This window comes from Sapajus apella, unplaced genomic scaffold (assembly GCF_009761245.1).
Source record: "Sapajus apella isolate SASKATOON/1434 unplaced genomic scaffold, GSC_monkey_1.0 scaffold61, whole genome shotgun sequence".
Classification (NCBI taxonomy): Eukaryota; Metazoa; Chordata; class Mammalia; order Primates; family Cebidae; genus Sapajus; species Sapajus apella.
The window spans coordinates 7,118,302-7,140,096 of NW_022437001.1; the positions used below are offsets into that span (position 1 = coordinate 7,118,302).

Genomic DNA, 21,795 nt, shown 5'->3' on the forward strand with positions numbered 1-21,795 from the left:
GGGCTCAAGTGATCCTTCTACCTCAGCCTCCTGAGTAGCTGGGACCACAGACATGCACCACCACACCTGGCTAATTTTTGTATTTTTGGTAGAGATGTGGTTTCGCCATATTACCCAGGCTGGTCTTGAACTCCTGAGCTCAAGCAATCTGCCAGCCTCGGCCTCCAAAAGTGCTGGGATTATAGGTGTGAGCCACTGTGCTTGGCCTATTTTTTTTTTAATCTTTCATTTGAAAGAAATTTGACTAAAATTGACAGATAGGCAAAAATAATATTAGTCCACTGATAGTTCTTCCAGCCTCACAAGACTTAACACTGATCAGCAGTGTGGTCAGTGTTACGTAATAATACCTAGCTTATTACAAAAACTACATTACAAACTGAGGCTATGGTTGAGAATCCAGAAGGGAAAAAATCCAGGAAAAAACCTCAGGCCTTCATCCAAATATACTTATATTAGTTTTCTTGGGTTGCTGTAACAAAGTATCACAAACCAGTGCCAAAACAACAGAAATATATTGTCTCACTATTCTGGAGGCTAAAAGTCTGAGCTCAAGGTGTCCACAAGGCCATACTCCCTCTGAAGGCGGTAGGGAAGGGTCTGTTCCAGGCCTCTCGTCCAGCTTCTGGTAGTTTCTAGGCTTATGACAACATAACTCATCTCATGGTGTTCTTCCTGTGTGCATGTGGGTCTCTGCATCCAAATTTCCCCCTTTTATAAGGACACCAGTCCTACTAGATTCAAGTCCACCTTAATGACCTCATCTCAACTTGATTATCTGTAGATGCCTATTTCCAAATAAGTCACAGTCACATGTACTGGAGGTCAGAACTTCAATATCTTTTGAGGAAATACAATTCAACCCATGATACTAGGTATTCATTCCAAGTTTGCACACAATTTTAATAAGCCTGGTGATTTTCATCTCAATTTATGCAGACAGAGTTATAAATGTAGGAGAAAGGGTCTCTGCTGAGGGTATCATGGAGAGCAAAAGTATTCAAAAAGACTATTAAAGTAGGAATAAGTACTTAAAATACACAGTTGCTTGGGGCCGTTTAATGTAGGGACAAACTGCTGAAAGCCCCAGCAGCTCCTGAAACACATTTATGTATAACAGACGTAACAGCACCAACATGCTATGTTTGAGTGTGTTTGCACTTTTAAATCCCACCAAAATAAAATTTTAAAAATCTTGAGTACTTGATGCTACTTTGGTAATTTTTGGTTACCTGAAAAATTACTTTTTGTCAAGCTGTTCCCATATTGTCAGATGTTCTGAATACTTGAGTTTTGACTTGGCTTTGTCCCTCAATAAGCATGCATATTGTGTAAACCATTAACTTTTTGGAACTTTGGTTTTCTGGTCTGTAAAATGAAGAGTTTGGTTTCCCATATAAAATTACTGTGAGGATGAAATTTGCTGATGAATATGAAAACATCTATCATAGCTCCAGATGTATTTTCATGATTGTACATTCATTCAACAAATGTTTATTGGGAGCCTGCTGTATGCCAGGGCTTGTTCTAGAATTCATTCATTAATTCACTTAATGTTGATTGAAAGGTACCATGGTTTAGTAGTATTGGGACATCTGAGCTCTAGCACTGCCTATGTTTGGAAATCATCTATGGGACCTTGGGCAAATCTCTGGCCTTCTCTAGGCCCCTAACTAGAAACTAGCCATATAGACTAGATTTCCAAGGCTTTTTCATCTCTAAAATAATTCATATAACAAAATTGAAATATAACGAATAGTATTTGATATCTTACAGATTAATTGTATCATACTGGCAAGTTACTTTATCCTCTGCACCTTCCCTTTTGTTTTTCAAAGTGAGGGTAATAGATCTAGTACTGTTTTCTGGTTAGTAATAGCAGTAATAATGATAGTCACCCATTATTGAGCTCTTGGCATTGTGCTAGGTATTTTTATACATTCTTGCTTCTACAAATAAGGTATATGTTTCTCCAAAGCAGGTGGGTACCTGGAGAAGCAGGCTGTGTCTTTCTAGAGAGTAAAGTTTCCTTGATGGCACAGCTATGTATAGAGTAGAATGCAGAATTCACTTGAAATGTTAAGCTAAAACTCGAAGAAAGTGGGGGCTTCTTAGAGGGGGCCGCAACTTTAGTCCCAAGTCCCCTGCAGTGCTGTTCTTTCTTGGCCATTGGGGAAACTGGTGGAAGTTTGCAAAACAGGCTTTTTCCCTGTTCCATATTTGACTCACATGAGAAAAATAGCAATATAATTTATAATTTTGAAAATAGTTCTCATCTCCACTACTGACAGTTGTTACCTTTATGATTGTTCAGCCTATTCTTCCATTTCATTTATGCACTGGACTTGAGTGCTTCCTCTGTGTTCAGTACCATCCTAAATGCTGAGGATGCAGCAGCAACCAAAACAAAGCCCTCTCTCAGAGCTTGTATTCTAAAAAACAGTGAGGCTTGAGGGAAGACCTAAGGAATTAGGGGACTCAGGCATGTGGCTGTTGTGTGGGAAATGGGATTTCAGGCAAAGGAAGAGCAATTGCAAAGGCCCTGAGGCAGGAGCTTATTTTCCTAGTAAAGGAGAGTGTTAGGAAAGGAGGTCACCAGGAGACGGATTAGGGATGCTTTGAGGTCCAGGTAAGAGTTTTGTGTTTTATTCTGAGAACCATGGGAAACCATGGTGGAGGCTTTGGGGATGGGAGTAACGGAATTTGACATACTATTTTTGAGAACGTACTCTGGCTGCTGGTTGAGAATGATGGAGCAAGACTGGTAAGTAAGGAGACCAGTTGGAAGGCTACAGCCTTAGTACAGGTGGGGATGGTAGCACTGGGCACCAAATTGGCAGTGGTGGAAATGGTACCAAGTGGCCAGATTTGGTATCTCTATTGAAGGTAGAACCAACAGTATCTGAGAACGAACTGGATGTGGGGTTTGAGAGAAAGAGGAGAGTCCAGGGAGGTGGCATGGATTTGGGTCTAAGCAATTGGAAGAATGGGGGAGTTGCCATTCCTGCTGAGTTGGGCAGCTTGAGGGAGGAGCTCTGGCAGCTCCTCGGCCATGTTAGATCTAAGTACTTTATATGAGAATACTGAAACTGACTTAGCTACTATTTGGAACTCACTCTGCAGAGGAATGATGTGTTCATTTGTGTTACCTTTATTTTACTCACGGTCATTTAGGAGCATGATTTGACAATTTTGCTGTGTGCCAAATGCTCGTCTTGACCCAAGAGCCCCCCGGCTCTCTGCCTGTGGACTCTTCTGCTCTCCAGACTTCCTCTCATTTCCTCATGCCTTTGCGGCACCTTTTCCCTAGCTGGACTGGTGACAGGAATCTGGTTGTCTTCTCCACCCTGGCAGTTTTAAATAACTAGCAGTTCTTACATTTTCTTCCTGGCCACGCTGACAGCGGTTGGGTGTCCTGGGCATCCATGCTTTGATAACTGCAATCTCTAAGTCTCTGTCCTGTGGAGCCGATTGCCGGCCGTGCGTTCACCTCAGACTGTGGACTTGGAGCCCTGAAGACGCGAGAGGTCTCTTAGTTTCAGGCAGACCTGGTGTGGGGGATGTGCTAAGGCTTTCAGGCTACAAAGGGACAATTTAAAACTTGGCAAGTAAAACTGGCCTAAATGCGGATGTGTTTTATGCTTAGCATCATAAAATTGGTTCAGAACAGGCTGATATGCGGCAGAAGAAGCCTTTATTAAACGTTATAGAGGTCATTGCCTTTGTCTTCCTGATACCTCTTCCCTCTCCTTTCTTCTGTGACCCACATTGAGCCCATTGTAGAACCCGCCCCCTGGCTTCAGTGATAGGCCCAGGAAGGCGAACATGACCTCCAACAGGCCAATCAGAGGCAGAAAGACCTTTCTCTAGTGGGAAGTCATTGAGAGTGAAAACCCAGAACCGGTTGCAGCCAGGTTTTCAGCCTCCTGGGAAAAGTGGCCAGAGAGGAAGAGACTAGAGGCGAATGAGAGAGAGCCCTGATGGTGCTTTCGACATCCTATCTGATGCTGGCTCCATTGTGCCCCTTTTATTGTTTGGTACAGGAACTGAGAAAATTCCCTTACTGCTTCATGCAGTCCTGCTGGTTTTCTGGCATTTACAACCACAGGAGACCAGATACCCCTACTATGAGCAGGGCATCGAGAAGGAACACAAAAATGACTAACTCATAGCCCTTCCTCCAGGTATTTATAATGTATAGTTTGATTTCAAAACTAGTGAGTATGATAAAATAGTTGGTAAGGTCTACCTTTGACAAATCAATACATAGTATATTTTTAAGATGTGAAGATAGTGTATTTTATAAGAATATAAAATTTTTTCATTGGGTTAATTTATCCAACATGTATCACTTGAATATTAGCTAGCTCCATGATTGGCATATTTGCTTTTTGATAGTTTGCGGAGGAGCAAGGCTACCTGTAAATGAATTTCTGTCTACCATTAAAATAGCTTTCATTGTTTAAGATTCATTTTCAAAGCCACCTGCATTGCTGGAGTTAATTATTCCCTCTTTTGTGCACACACAACGCTTGCTCTTTTTGTATGGTGGCACCAGTCATTATGCTTTGAATGCCTGTGAAACCCCCATTCATCTGTTGATTGTAAACTTTTATGCCAGAGACTGTTGTGTCTCTGAGTTTCCCTTTGTGGGGAACAGTTCCCTGAACATAGTAGGTGATCAGTAAATGCTTGTTGAAATAAGTCAATTATTAGCACTGGTTTTGCTAATAACTTGTATTAAACTTTACAAACTACTTTTATGGTAAACTGCACGTAAAGGTTGGTTGTATGATTTGTAGTACTTATGGGTATAACTGATAATGCTAATTTACCATCTTAAAAGGCATAGATATTTAGGTTTAGAGGTGTATACGTACGAAAGGGAAAACTTAAAAGATTTTTACATGAAAATAAACCAGAAGGTTGGTTGGTAGGTACCAGGTGAACATACCTGTGGTCAAAAGAAGAGAGTGCTGGAGACACTGATTGTTAGAGAATTGACCAGGTGAGTCCTAAGAATTTGAGTCCTGTTTTTATTAACACCTGTTGGCTAGATTCATGTGGACTGACTATTCATGTGGGTGACTGGTGGGAATAGTTTGTGAGTAGATTTAGAAATGGGACATTTAGGCTTCCTTCCCCACTTACTTCAACCAAAACGCATGAAAATTAATAGGCGTCTCTTTCTTATATATTTTTTCACTCTGCATTCCCAATCTTTCTGAACGAGGATGCTCTGAGTTGTATATTGGTCCAATTAAATGCATTTGATTAAAACTGTCAAGCCAAAAAAGAATTGAGTTGAAAAGACATTCTCTACCAAGAATGCAGCAAGAGTTGTAGATATCAAGTTACCGAGTTGCTGCTTGAGAACTGAATTATAAATAAATGTGTTAGGTAGTGGAATTTTGTTTTGTTTTCCCCAAAGGAGAAATATTCGCCACATGGAAACAAAATTTATTCAGCATATTTTCATTCTGTAATTGCACCATTGCTATTCTTAATTCTTTGTGTTTCTGATTTTAAGGGAAAACACACACAAAAACAGACTGTTGTGTAAAATTGACAAGAATGAGTGTGAGCCTGACAGTCAGAGACAGAGGTTGTTGTAAAATTAGCAATGAAAATAGCTTTCTTCTCTGGAGGTTAAAAATAATGTATTTACAAAGAAGTTATTTACTTTGGCCATTCAGAGTCTTCCCTGGGAAGCCTTAGTTAAGAAAACTGTGAAATCCACGGTCACTGTACTGCAGGAGGCATTTCCAGGACCCCGGCTTATATGGTGCTGCTCTGTGATTCCATGTGAGGAGTCTGAGCTGGTTGGCAGACTGGAAAATGGAGGTGTCTTGCTGCCTGAGACTTCTCAGATTGTGAAAGAGAGATACAAAATTCAAGGCTTGCATATTCTCAAGTTTGTTGTGTCCAGCAAATTCATCCTCTAGATTTCAGGCATGCTTTGTTTTGAGCTTCCCAATGAGAGAACCTTTTCTTACAATGTAGTGTAAAAGGAAATTGCAGGCTAGAAAAGGTGCAGGTTGTCCTATAGACTCTGTAGAAGGCGAGCTCACCATAGCTGGACCACTGCAGCCTTCAAGAACTCCCACTTGATGAGACTGAACAGGAAAATAGAGGAGCCCAGCAGGCAAAAAAGAAAAAAAAAAAAGTGGGAGAAAATCCTTGCTGTTTTGTGAACACAGACATATTTGTCTGAGCTTCTTAAGATTTTTCCCCAACCTCTGTACATCCTAATTTATCTTGCATTCATTTCTCCAAAAGCTACCTCCACCATTTATTTGACCTCAGTTATTGCCAGAATAATTTCAGATGTTTCTCTTCAAGTTCCTGCTCTTTCTAGGCTGCACATTAAAATTATATGGTAACTTATTTATTGAATAACCTCAATTCCAGTAGTGGCATCTTCGGAAAGTGATTAATAGAATATTATGAATTTAAGAGATATTCTTTTTATTTTATTTTTTTTGAGACAGAATCTCACTGTGTCGCCCAGGCTGGAGTGCAGTGGCATGATCTCTGCTTACTGCAACCTCTGCCTCCCAGGTTCCAGGGATTCTTTTGCCTCAGCCTCCTGAATAGCTGGGACTACAGGTGTGTGCCACCATGCCTGGCTAACTTTTTGTATTTTTAGTAGAGACAGGGTTTCTCCATGTTGGTCAGGCTGGTCTCAAACTCTTGACTTCATGGTCCATCCTCCTCAGTTTACTAAAGTGCTGGGATTACAGATGTGAGCCACCACGCTCAGCCAAGAGAAGGTCCTTAGGCGTCCAAGTTTTCTTGCAGTCCAGAGGTGTGTGTATATCAGTGATCGAATCTGCAAACAACAGAGGGATGGATGGCTGAGAAATTATCCAGGCATTTTAGGAGCTATAAACAGTTCTGTTTAAGAAATACTTTGTTTACTCAGTTGTTTGTTTTGAATTTGCGTTTTGGCAAGGATAGGAAAGTTGCCTTAAATGTAGATATTAGCTGTTGTATCTTTCAAGAATGTTCAGACATCTTTATCACTGTTTGGTAGGATTAGAGCCTGAATTGACTGTTTCTTTAGCCTTTGGCACACTTACCTGTTTGCACACTCACCTGTTTCAGCACGTTTGGAGGGGGAATATTCTTGCTCACTGAAGGTGTGGAGGGGGTTAGGAAATTAAGCTTTGCTTTTGGCACTTTGCAAGTAGAAGTGCTAAATTCTTTAGGCATTTGAACCTCCTTTTGGACTGCAACAAAGAACCAGAATAGGAATAAAGAGATTAGAGTACAGCAATAATGAGTACTCACCTCTTAATGATTTAGCTCAAGATAAAGAGTGAATACTGTCCTTATCTAAGAGAATCTCTTGCTGATTTCTGATTCAAGAGGCTGGCAGGAAGGATGGGGGAATGGAAAGGGGGTGAGCAGCTGCTCAGAGCTCTCTAGAAGTTGCCATTCAGAGGTTCTGTCTGCAGATTGTGCAGTGGAGCCTTGCAGAGAAGCACCGAGTCACTGAGAGATTTGGGGTTCTTGGTTTCTGTATTAGCGCTACATGGTTGTGTGTCTTTGATTCAGCCAGTAACCTTGAATTAAACATATTTAATAGTCTGAGTAAAGTGACAAGATTGGATGTGTGGTTGTAACTTTTTGCGGATCTCAAAACCTAGATTTTATGTATGTTGTTAGGTGACCCTACTGCTTTAGTTTGTGACATTCTTGACACCTGGAGCTACTCTGGTATGACACACATATGACCTAAAAGTATTTAAATTTGAATAATATGTTTTCCGTTTACTTCACTTAGTGAGTGTACTTCATTTAATAATAAAGATTAAAGAAAAGATTCTTTAAGTAGATACTCAACAAATTCTTACTGTAGGGATTTTTAAACTTTTGACTTACTATTTGTAGGATACTTCTTATGTGATTCTATTGAAGGAAGAGATGTTTACGCTGCAATCAAGAAAGGTGGTTTGCCATAGAAACAAAAAATTAGCCCTATTGTTGAAATTGGTGTTGACTGCTTGGTGTTTGGTAAAAAGCACCTCTCCAAGAAGCCATTGGGGAAATGATGAGTTTAGGGTCTCTGCCTATTTTAGGAAAGATGAAAAATGTTGAAATCAAGTGGGAAGAAGGAAATGTGGCAGATCACAAAGAACTGGACTGTTTTTCACAGAGAAAATTCAATTTTATCTGCTTTTTTCCCAGCAAATTCCATTTGATATTTTACATTTTCTTGATAACTTAATAAAGAATCTCAGGAAGGAGTTGCAGAATTTTAGCTTTGTGAAAGAAAATTTGTCATTTGTGACATTTCTTCTCTAAATAGCATGGGAAGATCAATGTATTCGTGTGTAGTTCATGCATTACTAATTCTAGTTATTCCTATGTCAAAAAGAAACAGCATGTTATATGACCAAACTTGGCACAAGGAGGGATTTTGGCTCAGTTCCTACAGATACATGGAGCTCTGCTAGGGACCAGACATTGTGCTAGGCACAGGTGTGGAATATGTAGATAATAAAATATAATTCCTGCCCTCTAGGAGCACCACTTTAGAAGGGAAGCCAACAGCAGACAGATAATTTAGAGTAATATAAAGTCAACATAAACAAAATATGAGAACGTTGGCTCTGCAATCAAAATGTGCATCTAATTGGGTCACTTCTCAACCCTTGCAGTCCTGAGCTGAGCCTTCATAATCCCCACCTGGATTCTGGCCTCCTAGCGGGCCTCCTTGTGCTCCTCCTTGTACCTGGAGTCGTGTTTCCCACACAGCAGCCAGAACAAAGGTTTGACAACATAAGTCATGACATAACACTCCCTTGCTACAAACCCGCCAGTGGTCCCCAATTTTGCCAAATGCGGAAGACTCTTCTGCAGTTCACAATGTCCTGTGGATCTGCGTGACCTCATTCCTGCACCACAGTGCATGCACACACACACACACACACACACTGCCATACACATGCTCACACACACTCATGGTATTCCCTGACCTCGTATGTCACTGCTCTGACCTCACTCACTGCACTCCACGCACAATAGCTTCAGTGCTGTTCCATGGATGTGCCAGGCATGCTCCCACAGCAGGGCCTTCACAGTGACTCTCCCTTGGCATGGTCAGTTTCTCACTTCCTTCAAATCTTTGCTCAAATGTCACCACATCTGTGAAGCTCCACCTTGACCATCGTTTAAAATTGCAGCTGTCTTTCCACCCATTACTCCCCATTCTCCATGTCCTGCCCTATGCGATTTTCCATAGGACTTATCACCCTCTGGGATACCATGTGATTTACCATTTATTAATTTTGTTTGACACATGTCTTTCCTCACTAGAATGTAAGATCCAAGAAGGCAGCATCTTAGTTTTGTTCAATGTTACTCAATCTAGAACACCTAGGCGATCTAGAACCATGCTTGGCATGTAGTATACAGTTGTATTTATCTGTTAAATGAGGGAATAAGAAGGAGAAATTCATTCTGACTGAGAGTTCCAGGGAGAATCAAAAGGAAGAAACCTTTGAGCCAGATATTGAAGGGTAAGTAGAATTGGACAGTCTGCTTTTCTGGGGAAAGACATTTCAGATAGAAGGAATATTGTGAGCAAACGCAGAAAAGTGGCAGGGCTTATGAATGCAAGGAGCCTGCCTAACTGGCACATGGGAGTGGTAGTGGTGGATCGATAAATAGAAAGTAACGAAAAGGGACTCTTAGTGGAGGGAGGGAACAAATTCCTAATCGCTGGCTGTGATAAGATGGCAAGCATGTTGGTGACTGAAGTTGAGGTCCCTCAAATAGGTAGCATGCATAACATGGGAGTATTGTCACACAGTCAGAAGTCAGAAATGTGAGTAGTGTTTGCTAATGCAATCCGATTTTATACAGTACTTGACTGTTTTCAAAACATGATCAGATGGTTATTATGATTTAAGCTCCATAACAACTGGTGAAGTGAGTTAAACAGATATTATTTACATTTTTGATAAGCTTTTTTTTAAAAAAAAAATTGCAACTTATATTGGAGGAAGTGGATTCTCAGACCAGCTAAATGACTTGCCTAGAGTCACCCAGGTAGAAAGTTCGGAAGCGCTTCCCACTGTCTGTGTCTCACGGTCTGTGTCCCACTATGCCAGCCTGCCTCCCTCATTCTGTCACAGTGCTAAACATACAGTGCTGGTTTTTCGCAAGGATATGGGCTTTCCATTTCCCCCCATTCACTGAAAATAGCAGTTTCTTCTTCCAGTTACCTCTTTACCAGATCCATTTTTTCTTTTTCCTTCTTTTCCATTTCAACTTACCTGGACTACCTGGGTGTGTTTTTACCTTTGCCTGTTTAGCATTTTTTTACTTTTTTCAAGGCTTCTGCCAAGTCTGTCTGATTCAGCATCTGACATTCTGTTAAGGCTGTTGCCACCTTTCATTTGGTTCTTGGGTGGAAGGGAAGAGAAAGCATGTCATCAACTCCATTTGAATGTCTTGAGACTGACTTATTGCTCACTTTGGGAGTAAACCTGATCTTCTTAATTCTCCCCAGATGTTAGTAGGCAGGAAGAGGCGGAGGGAGAGCTCAGTGAAGGAGAACACTGGTATGGAAACTCTTCAGAGACTCCGTCAGAAGCATCCTATGGGGAAGTCCAGGAGAACTATAAGCTGTCGCTGGAGGACCGGATCCAGGAGCAGTCCACGTCCCCCGACACCTCCTTGGGAAGCGCGACTCCCAGCAGCCACACGTTGGAGCTGGTGGCACTGGACGGTGAGGTCCTGAGAGACTCACTGCAGTGTCAAGATCACCTCTCCCCGGGAGTGTCTTCTTTGTGTGAAGATGACCCAGGCTCCAACAAGCCCCTGAGCAGCAACTTGAGGCGGCTGCTGGAGGCTGGTTCCCTCAAACTCGATGCCGCAGCCACGGCCAATGGCAGAGTGGAGTCCCCCGTAAACGTAGGCTCGAACCTCTCCTTTTCCCCGCCTTCCCACCACGCCCAGCAGCTCAGTGTTCTGGCCAGGAAGTTGGCCGAGAAGCAGGAACAGAATGACCAATACACTCCAAGTAACCGTTTTATATGGAATCAAGGTAAGTGGTTGCCAAACTCAACCACCGCCTGCGGCTTGTCTCCGGATTCGGCCATCCTAAAACTGAAAGCTGCAGCCAATGCCGTTCTGCAGGACAAATCTCTCACCAGGACTGAGGAGACCATGCGGTTTGAGTCCTTTTCCTCCCCTTTTAGCTCCCAGTCTGCCAGTTCTACCTTGGCCGCTTTGTCCAAGAAGGTCAGTGAGAGAAGTTTGACTCCCGGTCAGGAGCACCCTCCTCCCGCCAGCTCCTTCCTTTCCCTGGCTTCTATGACCTCCTCAGCGGCCCTTCTGAAGGAGGTGGCCGCAAGGGCTGCTGGCAGTCTTCTGGCTGAGAAATCATCGCTGCTGCCTGAGGACCCTCTACCGCCCCCGCCTTCAGAGAAGAAACCAGAAAAAGTCACTCCGCCTCCTCCACCGCCACCTCCACCACCTCCACCACCACCACCACAATCTCTGGAATTATTATTACTCCCAGTTCCTAAGGGAAGAGTTTCTAAACCCTCCAATTCAGGTATGGCATCTTTTCTTTCAATCATCCTGTAAGTCCTTTTGACTATCAGCCGCCATGCTTATTCATTGCCTTTTTCAGTTGGGTTTCCCATCTGATCTGAGGCAAGAATAAAAAGCAAGAGCACAACAAAAATACTTTAAGTAAGCAGCATAGTAGCCTTTCATCTACGAATTACACAAAGACTTCACAAATAGCTTCACTGTTGAAAGGTAATGAATAATCTTAGAGACATACAGCATTTCCTCCCTTTCATACAAATGATTTTTTTTTTTCTTACTAAGTTCAGGCTAGGTCTATACAAGATATATTTAATGGGGGAAGATCAAAGCATCTTTGTCATGGAGTGCATGGCATCACTGAACATGGGGGGGAGAAAGCCCACTGCTTTTGAAATAGTGGACAACGGAGAGCCCACACTCCTGCTGCCTCCATCACAAATGGACTTTTGTACAATCAGGAACTACTCTGCCCTAATTTATCACAGCATATACTTTTATGTTAGCATTTTTATTACTTTTTTTGTGGAATTTAAGCCCTTTTCACGTATCCTATTCTTCTACAATTTCTTGTCCTGTAAGAACTCTAAAAAAGATTGTCAATCAAACGTAATCAACACATTTCCTGTGAATGCTTTATTTAAGTCAAATCCAATCCAATTCTGAAGGAATATGCATGTGGAAAATTTGAATCCTAAGGTTTTTCTAGTGGAGGCAGTCTTTCCGAAGGAGAAATCGCTGTCATATAGGACATTAGTATTCACAATTATTCATCTGAGGGAGAAATTTAGTCACTTGAATTCTCACAGAGAAAACATCATTTCTTGTTCTGGTTTGCTTTTAAATCGTGTGCATGATAAATACATGTTCCTGGGGATGCATGTTGGGATTTCAGATGTCTCTTAAGGATATCCTGCCAGACTGGAGCAGGAAGTAGGTTATGTGTGTCCTCATCGGTACAAACACTGCCATTGTGTGTGTCTAGCCAACTTTTGATTATTTGCAGTGACAATGATGAAGAGGGTTTGGAATGGCAAATAAGTGACTGAACGATCACAGTTAACGTCAATTTGATGCATTTATGACAAATTTCCATTTAAATTGCTGAGTGAGCTATATGCGCTAATTATAATTACTTCAAAACTTGAGTCAACAGCAGAAGACAACGAGGAAAATGTGTATCTGGGACTTTTATGGCTCTAAGTGATCCAAACTGTTCACTCCAGAGTTCCTGAAATGTCAATAAAATCCTAGAAGGTTTATCCATTTCATTTCTCCTCTCTTCTCACCTGCCATCTGGTGAAATAAGAAGAGAAATGGGTCAAATTAGGAAACAAGGAGAAAAGCAGAGGAGGCTGGGGTAATTTTACATGGAAAAAAAATCACCCCTGACTTATAGAAATTTCATTTAGGGATAGTGGTAGAAAGAAAGGTATGGCTATATACAAAATATAATTTTAGGTTGGGCACAGTGGCTCACGCCTGTAATCCCAGCACTTTGAGAGACCAAGGCAGGTGGGTCACCTGAGATCAGGGAGTCAAGACTAGCTTGACCAGTACGGTGAAACCATGTCTCTACTAAAAATACAAAAATTAGCCAGGCATGGTGGTGTATGCCTGTAATCCCAGCTACTCGGGAGGCTGAGGCAGGAGAATTGCCTGAACCCAGGAGGCGGAGGTTGCAGTGAGCTGAGATCGTGCCACTGCACTCCAGCCTGGGTGAGACTCTGTCTCAAAAAAATAAAAAATGAAAAAACAAAAATAATAATTATATATATATATTCTGCACATCTAGTTATTGAATAAATGTGTGAATGGTGCTTCTAGTATAAATTCATCTGGACATTAGTTACTTGGAATAGCTTATACAAAATTAATATTAAACTTTAGTTGACTGAAGACTTGGAAAGAAGTGACTGATAAAACCATGTCTCCTGAAGGCCAAACTGTAGCGGCTTTGTCATATTAAAGTAGTCTTGGGTATAACCAACAATGATTGTGATTATAATTTTTTTCCCTGAAATGACTAGATGCATATAAAGATGAGAAAGAGGTCATGAGCTTCCAGTGAATGGTAGACTTTTGGTTTGTTTTGTTGTAGGAAATACACCCGAGGGAAAAGCTGTGTTCCTTTTTTGGTTTAAATGCATTTAATCTATGCCAGCAACTCAGTGGGCTTCTCACAAGAATTTAATATAGGAGATCTATAAGAAATAGCTTCTTACTTTGCTTTTTACTAAATTTATTCTATTGCTGAAACACTTAATATTTTAATCAATGGATGTTCAGAATATTCAGACTGAAAGAGGAGGAAAAGGAACGCCTCAGCTTTGGGTTGTAGAACCCCCTGCTGATTGACTTGTACCTAAGGCCTCCCCACCCCCACTCCCCCATTTCAACGTACCTCTGTTCACAGTCCAAGGCTTGGAGAAGCAGCTTCATCAGCAGAGTATTTTATTTAAAAAATCTTTCATTTTGTAAAACTCATGCATGAGGAAAGATCACTGCCAAGAAAATGAGGACCCTTGAAATTGTTACTCAAAAAATATTCTATACGTCCATGTAGACACATCCTACATTCAAGTTCTGTTTGTTATTGCATGGATTGGAAAACAGAAAAGGGGATGCCCACTGATATTCTTTTCAGTTAAAGTGAATATCATTACTTCTCAGCAGCCTAGCTAGATTATGGGTTCATAAGGAGCTCATAGAGTATCTGATTTTGTTATTTGTCTTTGTATCATGGGTACACGATTTGGTGTTACTGGGGATCATTGATACTGGCATCTGAGGAGTGGAAGGAAAGGTGGGTCATTCCATCTGTCTCCTCCACCCTCCCTGACTCCTTTTCCTTTCTTCCCCCTCCATCCCCCACCTTCCACACATTATACTGTTGGTTTGGGGGCCACCTGGGGCTGGACTGGGATATACCTTTAATTTACGTAAGAAGCGTTATGGAAATGTGAGAGCCATCACCCCTGTCTCGGAACATTTGTCTTGATTGTTTTTTCCTCTCCCTTAGAAGGAAATCTTAGTGTGATTCAAAATACGTAGGTGGACTGGCCTCTCACAGCAGGGAAAAGAGTTTCTGTTGCCTAATAACTTAAGTAAACAAATAATAACCACCTCAACAACAACAATAAAAAGCCACAAAAATAAACTACACCCCATCCTGATGCAGGGATTGCATTTTTAAAAAGCGATTTCTCAAAATGTTGCCAAAAAAAGGGCATATATGAAGTTGATTCTTGAGTTACAAAGAGATATATGCTGGAAAAGCTGATCCTGCCTTGAGTAATTTAGACACCAGCATTTCTTTGACCTTCTTTAGGTCAAGGGAAGTCCAAACCATGAAAAAAAATTGTCTTTTAGGTTTGGCCTTATTCTTCTTTTTTGAACAGGATTCAGTGGTTGCCAGGTCATGGTGTATTTAATTCCTTAAAGAGTCCACCACTCGATAGCCTTTTCGCCCTGCAAGAGAGATGTGACACTTGAGGGGGAGGTTTCTTTCATGTGACCCTGTGCCCTCAGCACATGCTACACGGCTCCTCTGAAAGGGGACACGATAGAGGGAAGATTATGTCTGTTTGCTATAAAGATAAATGTCACACATTGACTGAATTCTCTTTGAAGCTACTGTTCTGTTGCAGCTAAGAATAAAACAAATAGTTTTTATTTTAAAGACAAAGTTTCTTGTAGAAGGCCAACAAGATTCCCAGGATGCCAGACTCCGAGTTAAAAGAAATAACAGGGAGAGTTTCAGAGAGAGGGTCTCCAAAACATCTTATTGTACTGAATAAAATGTAAATATTCTTAGAAGCAACCTGGTCTCGTACAGCTGAGAACTAAGAATATTTCCTGTGGATCAATACATAGGGGGTTTCTGGCTGCTGTTTTCTTTCACATTTATGTGATATTATTAAAATTATTGCAAAGCATACAAAGTCCAGGGAGGAGATCACCTCTCCTGATAGTCCCATTAGGCCCATGGTTATTATAAGAAGTCTTGTTGGTTTGTTTGTGACAGAGTCTCGCTCTGTAGCCCAGGCTAGAGTGCAGTGGCACGATCTCGGCTCACTGCAGCCTCTGCCTCTCAGGTTCAAGCAATTCTTGTGCCTCAGCCTCCTGAGAAGCTGGGACTAGGCAGGCACCACCAGGCCCATCTAATTTTTGTATATTTGGTAGAGATGGGGTTTCACCACGTTGGTCAAGCTGGTCTTGAATTTCTGGCCTCAGGTGATCTGCCTGCCTCCGTCCCCCAAAGTGCTGGGATAACAGGCATGAACCACTGGGCCCAGCCAGAAGTCTTAATAAGCCTTAATCTGAGAATGATCTCATACATAAACTTGTTTAGAAAATTTGCTTTTTAACCAAGATTTTTGGAACTGTCTGTCATTAATCTCAATTATATTTTCCCAGTGATTTAAACATAATATGGCTATAGGTATCAGACTTCTCTGAATACTTACTAGTTAAATTAGGCATTAATAAAGTCAGCATCCATAATAATAGATAAACTCAGGGGCATCCATTGCTAACCTAGGTTGTTTTTGTTGCCATGAAATAGCATTTGAGACACATGACAAAGAAATTCTGTGAAAAGATTTAAAATCCATGTGTATTGTTACGAAGGAATATGGGTCGACATCCTACACAGATGTGCACCGGCAGTGTTGGTAGGTCCAGAATGGAGACTGTGATGAAGCACAGATGATGCAGGCCCGGGGTCACCAGGCATCCTGAACTCCTGTGTGTAGAGTAGGTAAGGTCTGTATGCAGAAACTACCCAGTTACAAGTTACCTTGACCTGCTGCAAATCACCACATAGTACTGAACAACAGGACGCTTGATTTCAAAGGCTACAAAACAGTTAATTTGTTTTTTAAATACCTTTGCGTTAAAGCAGTTAAGCTACTACAACCCTCTGTGACTTAAAAAAAAAAATCTAACCCAATGAAGTTTTGTTGTTGTTTGTGGATTTATGCATAGACAATAGGGTAGAGCACCAAACAAGAAATGAAGAGATTAGCTGAAATCCCAGTCCTGCCACTAACTAGTAGAGAGATTTGCAGCATACCACCTCAGTTGAGCGTCCTCATCTGTAAACAGAGCTGGTTTGGAATGATCTCCAAGATCCTTTCCTGTTTTAGAATTCCTTGCTTATACTTACGGCTCAGTGTTTTAAAAATCTATTAACTCAAAACAAATTTTTTTTTTCCAATTTTTGAGTTTAATATGTGTCTTCTTAAAATTCACTATCAAACCTCCCACAAGATCATCTCTGTTTTGGGCAGCTCTTGTTTGTTATAAATAGTTCAACATATATCACTGTACTTTATTAATGATGTAGCCATACCATATGCGTTTTTAATGTAAGCTGCTCCAGGTTCATTTTTGGAAATAGCTGAGGTCTAAGTACATGAACATTTATCTGTTTATCCATCCATTCATTTAAGATGTGTATTGGCACACTATGTGGAAAGCATACATACACTCTTGGGCTAACACAAGTTCCATTGGGACTTACTGGCAGCCTCCTGCGTCTTTCTAGCCCTGATTACACTTTTCTCTATTCCCTTAACCCAGCCTTTGTCACTTTATCCCCTTACTGTCTAACGCACACTGACTGAATTAAATGTTGTACCTGGCATTGTTTGGGGGCTGGAGACACAAAGGTAAGGACTTCCAGGCCCTATTGCAGCCAATTCCTCCCTCCACTCTCTTCTTCTGTCTTTTCCATGTCTCTTTTTTTCTCTGCTGAGCTGGAATTGCCCATCAGTATTTTGTCTGGGCTGAGACAGACCACACCTGAGCCACACTATGTACTCCTGCTTCTTTGTTTCACATTGGCTCCAGTGACAAACTACCATGTTGGGCCAAGCCCTGAGCCGTGTATTTATTATGTGATGTTAGTTGTTTAAATTTACATCTGCTCTGATGGTGAGTTTTCAGCTTTGCAGAGCATGTCTAGAGTTTGTTTATTGTCACTACTCCTACCACAACAACAACTACTACAAGTAGCTCCTATTTTCTATGTGACAGGTGTCTTATGTACATTCAGTATTTCGTTTATCCCGATAATATTATTGCCTATAAAGAGAATATGTTTTCTCCAAAGGAGCAGGTTAGCAGCTATTCATCCCACAGGTTCTCTCAGCATTTGATGGAGTTTAGTTTTGTTTGCAGTGATATTAACTAGCCAGTGATACGCTTGGGGAAAGTTATTTATTAGGCAATTGTAAACTAGGTAAAATTAGGAACATTTCAATCCCATTGCCTCAAGAGTGTATGGTTCATTCTGAGGAAGTGGTCATATTTCCTTAGGTTCTAAATTTGAGTGAAATTTACAGCTGTCAGTTCCCTGAAAATAGTTTGGCATACGAAATAGAATACAACCTTACTTCCTCCCTTCTTTAAAGTAGTTAACAACATCATAGAAACTTGGAGAGTGTCCTGCTAAAATATGAAATTTCTTTCTTGCATAAATAAAAATGCAGATGTTACCAGGGGAGATTACTGGCCAAAGGTGAAAATCAATCATGGTGCTCAGGTTACTTTTATCATTTGGTTTCTGTCATCTCCGTATCCTGCTGTGATCAGTTAAAAATTTCAAAAGTTATAGTAGTGTACCTATTTGACCACATTTCTTGCACTCAGTTTCTCTTCATTGTGTGTTCTAATTTTTTTCCATCAGTCCAAGTGCACCCTAATTTGTGCCCAACTCGTGTATTTTGGTGTTAATTAAAACTAAGGAAGCATAGCTAAATGGATTTATATGAAATAATAATACGCGGGGTTAAATGTAATGTACTCTGTGATACATTTGGAATAAAGAATCGTTGGTTAGGGTGAAGGTTGGGGGGGGTCTCAGAAAGAACAGGACACACATTGGTCACATTAGGCAAGGCAAGAAACTAGGAGAAGCTGGCAGTGTTCATTTTTTCAGCAAATGTCCTTTTTATTGCCTTCCTGTGGTATGCCATGAAATCTCAGGTCAGTAGAAAACATCTCAGTTTTTCTCTCCTCTTCCAGACAGCTCGGTAAAATTAGGCAGTTTAGGGATTTGATAGTGGGACATACTTCTTGAAGATGGGGATCAATGACAGCCTGTTTGTTTATCTCTTTCCTATTATTTTGATGTTCTTACAACCCCACATAGACGTTGTTATGATTTTTTCCCTGTAGTGTATGACAATAATTTCACCTAGAGGCCTGATTCAGTCCTTTCTCTCCAGTCTGTTGTTCATCATGTAGTCTTCGTGATCAGAATATCAGGGTGGAGGAAATGACAAGGAAGGGTAGAAGACGAGAGACATAATTGCAGATAGGGTCCAGATCAGCAGAGGCAATCTACAAAAACAGACAGCAGAAAAACTACAGAGGGTTAATAAAAATGCTTGTTTATATGTGTCTACAAGGTGTGCTCTTCCTAGAGTAAAAGGAAACCCTCACTTCCTCTTACCCCCCCCAATTAAAAAAGGAAATACATGTGGTAGAACACATCACAAGTAGAATTTCCAGACATGATTCTTTTTCAAGTTGAGTGGTTGAGCTAACCAATATTGCTTAGACCTGTATTAGTAAAACTGCATTTTTGGAAAGCCCTGACTTTATTCCAGAACCCTTCTGGTACCATCCATTTCAAGTGCTCCTTTGTATGTAGAGACTCAGTTGATTCGATAAATACATAATGAGATTATTTTAAAGTATTCTCTTGGGAATATTTTCTTTTAAAATTAGAGGAGTAACATGTATATTTAAAAATTCAAATAGTACAGAAGGATGTGAAATGAAAACACAAGTTTCCCTCCCTGATTCCTTCCTTTTAATTCACAGTCTTTCAGTGGTAACTGCTTAGTGGTTTCCTGAGTATGCTTCCAGAAAGTTTACATGCAAATAAAAAGATACCATTTTTTGTTTGTTTCATTTATTCATGACATTCTTCCCATTCCCTCTCTTTATTTTTTCTCAAGTATTTTAAAGCAAATCCCAGACACCATATCCGCTTGCTTGTAAATACTTCCATTTATATATCTTCAACAGATAAGGACTTTAAAAAAATGACCAAATTCCACTATCACGTCTAACAGGAGCAACAATTGTTAAATGATATTATGGAATACCCAAGCTGTAATCAGTATTTCCTCAATTATCTGAGAAATGTTCTTTTACAGTTGTTTTATTTAAACAGAATCTAAACAAGCTTCACACCTTGCGGTTTTTTGTATATATCTCTTAAGTCTTATTTTTCCATAACCGCTTCTCTTTTAAAAATGTCATTTACATGTTGAAGAAACTGGGTCGTCTGTCCTGAGGAATTCATTCATTATGGATTTGGCTGATTTCATCCTGTTGGCGTGTTTAACACTTGAAAAAAAAATCAATTGTATTTCCAATAAAGGGCTAGTTATATAGAGGATTGTTTAATTTTTTACAAGGACATTTCACAGATGGCATATCAGAAGTATCTGTTATGACACACAGTATCTGTCCCATTTTTAGTAATGTTAAGATTAATTAGTGGTTTTACGTGTTGTCAACTTGATCCATTCTTTATAAAGCTCCCTGCTAATATTTCACTCAATGGTTTTAGCTGAGATTGATCCTCATTTTTTCGAAAACAAAAATAGAATCATCCTGGATATATGGCTTTGTATATTGCTTTATCCACCAATGCTAATATCCTGGACATGTTTTTATATCATCGTCTCTAGATCTAGCTCATTTTTAAAAGTGCTTTCTATATTTTATTGTGTGAGCATATGCCAAGTTACTTAGCCAGTTTGGAAATATTTCTGATTCCTTATGATTAAGTAAGAAATGTCCAAGTTCTTGACTCTGCTTCTTTATACTCCCTGTATCCTCAAATTGCTGAGGCTAGTGTGGCACTGAGCAACGTAAGTTGGTAGACCAGAAGTTTTAGCAGTAGTGTCACAACAGAGACGCTTCACTTTGAGAGCAATCTTAGCTTTATTTGGAGGAGGTAGTTGGTTTGCTTAATTTGTTGAAAAATCGGAGCATTTGTGGTGGCTTCACTTTGAGAGCAATCTTAGCTTTATTTGGAGGAGGTAGTTGGTTTGCTTAATTTGTTGAAAAATTGGAGCATTTGTGGTGGCCTCATTGCAGCTCTTCCCAAAGTGGGCAGCGAGGCCCAGTCACTGTGCAGACGAAGGCAGCACATATTGTTAGTGACTACCAGAGGGGCAGAAATAAAAAGGTCAAAAACCCTGACCTTAAGACCCCCTGATGGCTAAATTGGCAGCAGCATCTGCTCAAACCACAGCTAAACAAGTCAGCAATAGGGATCCGAAAGTTTGTCTCCATTGGAGTTCAGAGACTGAGGTTTATGATAGCTGTTTGGTTTTCAGCGTGGAGCAGTGCATTATTCTCTGTCCCATGTGATTTGTTTTTATTTCTCACTGTTTTCCAAGTTCAGGAATTCAGACACGGACTCGAGTCTGACAGTTTCCTTCAGGAACAAAGCCCCTGCATTCAGGCTTCTGTGACTGTGCACAGTGCCCTTGGGCCCTGAGTTAGGACAGGCCGGGCGAAGCCCCTTTGCAGATGTCTTCCTTAGTGTTTGATGGCCTTTGGAAGTAAGAATTTCACAAGGCGGGATGATCAGATTTCAGAAAATGGAGCCCAGATGGAAGTAGCTAGATGAATATGGGTTCCTACCTGAAGAAAAGCAGTACTAAAACTTTCTTATGGATAAAATCTTGGAATTGTAAAGAAAAAACCCCAAATCATTTTTAGTGCTTTTTATATGGCAATGTATGTGAATTGGTGCCAGATGCAATGTGCCTTGTTGTTTTCCTTAATGTTCCTTTCTTTCTCCTTCTTCCAAGCCTCAGAAGAGGAAAGTGGAAAGCCTTTCCAGTGTCCAATATGTGGTTTGGTTATAAAAAGGAAGAGTTATTGGAAGCGGCACATGGTGATTCACACAGGTTTAAAAAGTCATCAGTGTCCGCTCTGTCCATTCCGGTGTGCTCGCAAGGACAATCTCAAATCCCACATGAAGGTAAGCCACCTACGGACCTCTTGGAGAGGCAGGCACTGCCGGGGCTCCTGTACATGGTCTGGTGCAGGAGGCTTCTTGGCCGAGGGAGGGCACCGCTGGTGGAGCATGTAGATGACAGTACTCCTTGTAGCAAGGTAGAATTCGACATAAATGTGCTAATGTCCACTTTGCAGCCAAGAGCTTAAAGGCGGAGAGAACCTTCAATA

The 21,795-nt window shown here is 40.8% G+C and overlaps 1 protein-coding gene across 7 annotated transcripts in view; it reads left to right on the plus strand.

Annotated features, from left to right (window-relative positions):
* The window catches only part of ZNF827 (zinc finger protein 827), a 178,567-nt gene that overhangs the window by 26,197 nt on the left and 130,575 nt on the right, over positions 1 to 21,795 (plus strand). For all 7 annotated transcript variants that reach the window (XM_032246457.1, XM_032246458.1, XM_032246460.1 and 4 more), the window contains exons 2-3: positions 10,523 to 11,572; positions 21,417 to 21,589. In XM_032246457.1, coding sequence (XP_032102348.1) covers positions 10,523 to 11,572; positions 21,417 to 21,589 — 1,223 coding nt within the window. The remainder of the gene's footprint in view (positions 1 to 10,522; positions 11,573 to 21,416; positions 21,590 to 21,795) is intronic.